Source organism: Nicrophorus vespilloides, unplaced genomic scaffold (genome assembly GCF_001412225.1).
Source record: "Nicrophorus vespilloides isolate i.1.1-1 unplaced genomic scaffold, Nicve_v1.0, whole genome shotgun sequence".
Taxonomy (NCBI): Eukaryota; Metazoa; Arthropoda; class Insecta; order Coleoptera; family Silphidae; genus Nicrophorus; species Nicrophorus vespilloides.
In genome coordinates this window covers 683-5,088 of record NW_017097486.1, presented here as the reverse complement: position 1 = coordinate 5,088, position 4,406 = coordinate 683, and the positions used below count along the sequence as shown (strand labels likewise).

Below are 4,406 nucleotides of genomic sequence, written 5' to 3'. Positions count from 1 at the left end.
TTTTTTGCTTATTTACGTGAATGTAATCAATCGGTCATCATTAATTTAGTCAGTTTGTTTTAATTAAAACTATTTTTTTTTAGTTTTCAAATATATGTTTTATAATTCAATAAATAATATCAACAATGACATTTTCTTAATGGTGGTAGGCTTTGTATACTGGGGCAGCGGCAACAATGGTCTTGGCTACTACGGCTTTTGTACATATGGTTCTCCTTTGTATTCTACTTCAGCGTTGAAACCGTTGTGGGAGTCAGCGGTGTAGTGGACGGTACGGGTGACACCATCAGGTTGGACCAAGGTGTAGTATCCCTTGACAACATCTCCGTCACGTTCTTCTGTTGGTTCTTGACATCACCGGTTACAGCGTCTTGGTACTCCGTATTGGTAAGAGTATGTATGTGGGTGTGTGTCTGGGTATACTTCTTGGTGGACGGCCTTAACGATTGGGGCAGCGTAGTGGGCTACTTTGGCGACAGCCTTGAAGCCAGCTGGGGCGGAATGGTAAGCAACAACTGGAGCGGCGTGGTAAGCGGCTACTGGGGCGACAGTCTTAACAACAGTTGGTGCAGTGTGGTATGCGGTGATTGGGGCGGTGTAGTGAGCAGCTACTGGAGCGGCAGAGTAGTGGGCTACTGGAGCACCACTGAGGGAAGAGTAAGAACTGGCATGGTGACCATGTCCAAGCTCGAAAACTCCAGCTTGAGCGCAAGCTACCAAAGCGGATATAGCCAAAATCTATAAATAATAATAATTAGAATTTGTGGTACTGTTCGATAAATTTTATCTCGCTTTTATATGAACTAATTTATGTGAATCTATCAATTTATTATGTAAGTGTAAATTTAAAATATATCAACCGTCAATTGGATATAGGACAATATTATTGTTTTATATTTCGTAATAAGCATTGTTATTTCTCTGTACTTCTTTATAAATTAAATATAAAAATAATAATAATAATTTATTGGCCAAACATCAATACATAAGAAGAAGAGAAAAAAAAGTACAATTTATACATAAATAAATTTTAACATACAATACAAATATATATACTAATAGGCTGGCCAAAGGACTAACGAAAAAATTAAATATATTTTGGTCGGAAAGACGCATTATCAATAACCCTTTGTAACAGTTGATAATTTTTTATAATTATATTAATATATTTCAATTTTTTAGTTATTTAAATTTGACTGACTTAAAAATATCCAACTGAAACAGTGCATTAATTTTTTTATTAGGAGATTTTAACACAGTCGTTAAAAAAAAATATATAAACAAATTCACAATATGTATTTCTTATAGATTATGCACAAAAATTCTGCCGCAAATGTATTAAAATATGTAGCAAATTAGATTGCTTCAAGTTCAAATCACAAATTTCTAATTTGTGTGACATTACGTAATATATTCTTCGCAATCGGAGTAGTAAGGATTAATATAAAAGTGAGATCATTTTCATCAAACAGTATCGAATTGTATCACACACATACAACATGTTCGCTAAGGTAGTTTATCAATGAATATTATTATTAAATTATACAATAATTATAAATTTATTTTAGATTTTGGCTGTTTCTGCTTTGGTAGCTTGTGCTCAAGCTGGAGTTATTGGTGTTGGACATCATGCCACTTCCTACTCCTCCCTCAGCGATGCACCAGTAACTCACTACGCTTCTGCCCCAGTAGCTGGACACTACGCCGCCCCAATTGCCGCTTACCACCATGCTCCAGCCGTAGTTAAGGCCGTCGTCCCAGTAGCTCACTACGCCGCCCCAGTTGCTGCTTACCACGCCGCTCCAGTCGCTGCTTACCACCATGTTCCAGCTGATGTCAAGGCTGTTGCCCCAGTAGCTCATTATGCCGCCCCAATCGTCAAATCTGTCCACCAAGAAGTATACCCAGATACCCATCCAGAATACTCTTACCAATACGGAGTCCAAGATGCCCACACCGGTGATGTCAAGAACCAACACGAAGAACGTGATGGAGATGTTGTCAAGGGATACTACACCTTGGTCCAACCTGATGGCGTCACCCGTACCGTCCACTACACCGCTGACGCCCACAACGGATTCAACGCTGAAGTAGAATACAAAGGAGAGCCAATCGTCCAAAAAGCTGTTGTAGCCAAGACAATCGTTGCTGCTGCCCCAGTATACAAAGCATACCATCATTAAAGAATTACATTGTTGAAATTATTTATTAAAGTAAGAGATTTAAATTTAACAAAAAAGTTGTTTTATTAAGGTTCACTTTATCCATACAGAATGATAATATTATTTTGTGTCTACAAATTTAACATAATCATTTATTCTCTGCTATCAACTAATTCTAGAATGGAGTATCTGAAATATATATAATTATTGAAAGTATATTTATGGTAATTTGCTATTTATACTACAAGTAAGAGTTTTTTTAATATAACGTTATATATAACTTGAAATTTTATGGTTTTCTAATATGGATATAATTTATTTTCTAAAAATAGTTGTAAATTTTTTAATTAGTTAATGACTTTTTTTACTTCAATCATGAATAATTCAATAGACAAATTATTTCATTTCGCTTAATTAATAATTTGAACATTAAAATAGATTATTTCGATGCCCAAAATGAATTCGACGTTGAAGTCAAATACAAAAGAGAACCTATAGTATAAAATGACGTAATAGCCAAGACCATCGTTCCTGCTGTTAGAGTTTACAAAGCCTAAGAGAATATAATCGTTGAAATTATTTATAAAATTTACATCTCATACATAATATCGATATTTTATTTTAGTAGAACAGCAATTGAAGAAATTTATAATAGAAATCTGCCGAAAGAAATTTGAAATAACTTTAATTCATTAAGAAAATTATCATCAATATGAAAATAATTATCGTAGAAATATTTTTTAGACTGTCTTAAATATCTTCAAAGAATGTAAAATAACCTCACTGTTTCTCTATTCATCGATAATATAACATTAATCCTTAACTAGAGTTATTCTAATATTCTGAATATTTATGGACTGTTTTTTGTTTGCCGTAAAGTTATTATTCAAAGTTCTGTTTATTATATTATAATTTTAATAAATATAATTGAAAATTAATTTACTAAATTTTTTTTTTCAGAAATAATAATAAATGACTTATTATTATTATATTTTGAAACGAACAAAATGCTATTGACCGCAGTATATCCACCCAATCTATAAATTATATAACATTAAAATAAGTCAGCACATATATATAAGTTATGTACCCAAGTTAGTAAAAGTTGTTCGCATGTAATGAGCATATTTTGCGAGCATTTAAATGCGAATTAATAATTTAATTTATGTTAATAATATTTTTGATAGGGCAGAAAGACCTTTAGTCAATAGCCCTTTCTAACAGATCAATTTATTTTTTTTATTTTCTTGATATATTTTGTTTCTTTTGAGTATGATTTGTTACAATAAATGTTATTATGAATAGATAAAATTGACTTTGGATTTCATATATAATCAGAAAAATTTAACAAAATAGTGTAAAATTAATAACATATCTTCTGGGACTTTAGATTTTATAACCTTGTGCTCGTGTAATATAGCTCGGTTGATTCTGAGTATTAATTAATGAGATGTTCAATAAGCATATCATTTATATTTTGTAGACACTGTAGACATCAACAAATTTGGCGATTTGTTAGAAACTTTGGCATTAAAACATCGAATAGTATTATACACTTTTCTTCAACCCCTTTCAAATGTATTTATAAACAACGGTAATTAAATGATCACATAATTACAAATAATATTCTAGTAGTTAATACAATACAATACAAGTTAGTTGCATAACTTAAATTCATTGGAAATCAATCGCCATGTAATATTTATCGAATAATTTAAATTATATATCTTATATTGGTTAAACATAAATTGCCGCTGACCTTCAACCAGAAAGACACCCAAGTCTCCTTCAGTATTTGCTTAAATAACGAGTCTTAATAAGTATTGAAATCGCATCATTATTAAGCACGCACAATAATACTTATATAATCTAATTATACAATCAAATATTATGTGTATGTTATTTAATTTTTGTAGGATAGTAGCCCGCATAATTTATTAATTAAAATTAAGTAAACAAGAAAATAACAATCAAATTCCATATACAAACTTTTATTTAAAATATTAATTATGCAAAATGTAATAGCAATTTTTTAAAACACTAAATAATCTAAATACATTTGCATGAATAAATTAGTGGTGACAGCATTTTACAACACATTAAAACTATAACTATTTCTAACTCTGTATTTCAAATTTCCATCATGTTATGTAACATATTTCTCAAATTTGGAGTGGAAAGAATTCATATAAAAGTGAGCGTATTTTTAACGAACAGTATCGAATTGTATCACAAACATACAAC

General features: G+C 31.0%; 1 protein-coding gene across 1 annotated transcript; it reads left to right on the top strand.

Moving 5' to 3' along the window:
• Positions 1 to 1,434: 1,434 nt before the first annotated feature.
• LOC108560208 (larval cuticle protein A2B-like) lies at positions 1,435 to 2,183 on the top strand. The gene is made up of 2 exons (XM_017917664.1): positions 1,435 to 1,511; positions 1,569 to 2,183. The coding sequence occupies exons 1-2, from the start codon at positions 1,500 to 1,502 to the stop codon at positions 2,181 to 2,183; spliced, it is 627 nt and encodes a 208-aa protein (XP_017773153.1). The 5' UTR covers positions 1,435 to 1,499.
• The last annotated feature ends 2,223 nt before the right edge of the window (positions 2,184 to 4,406 follow it).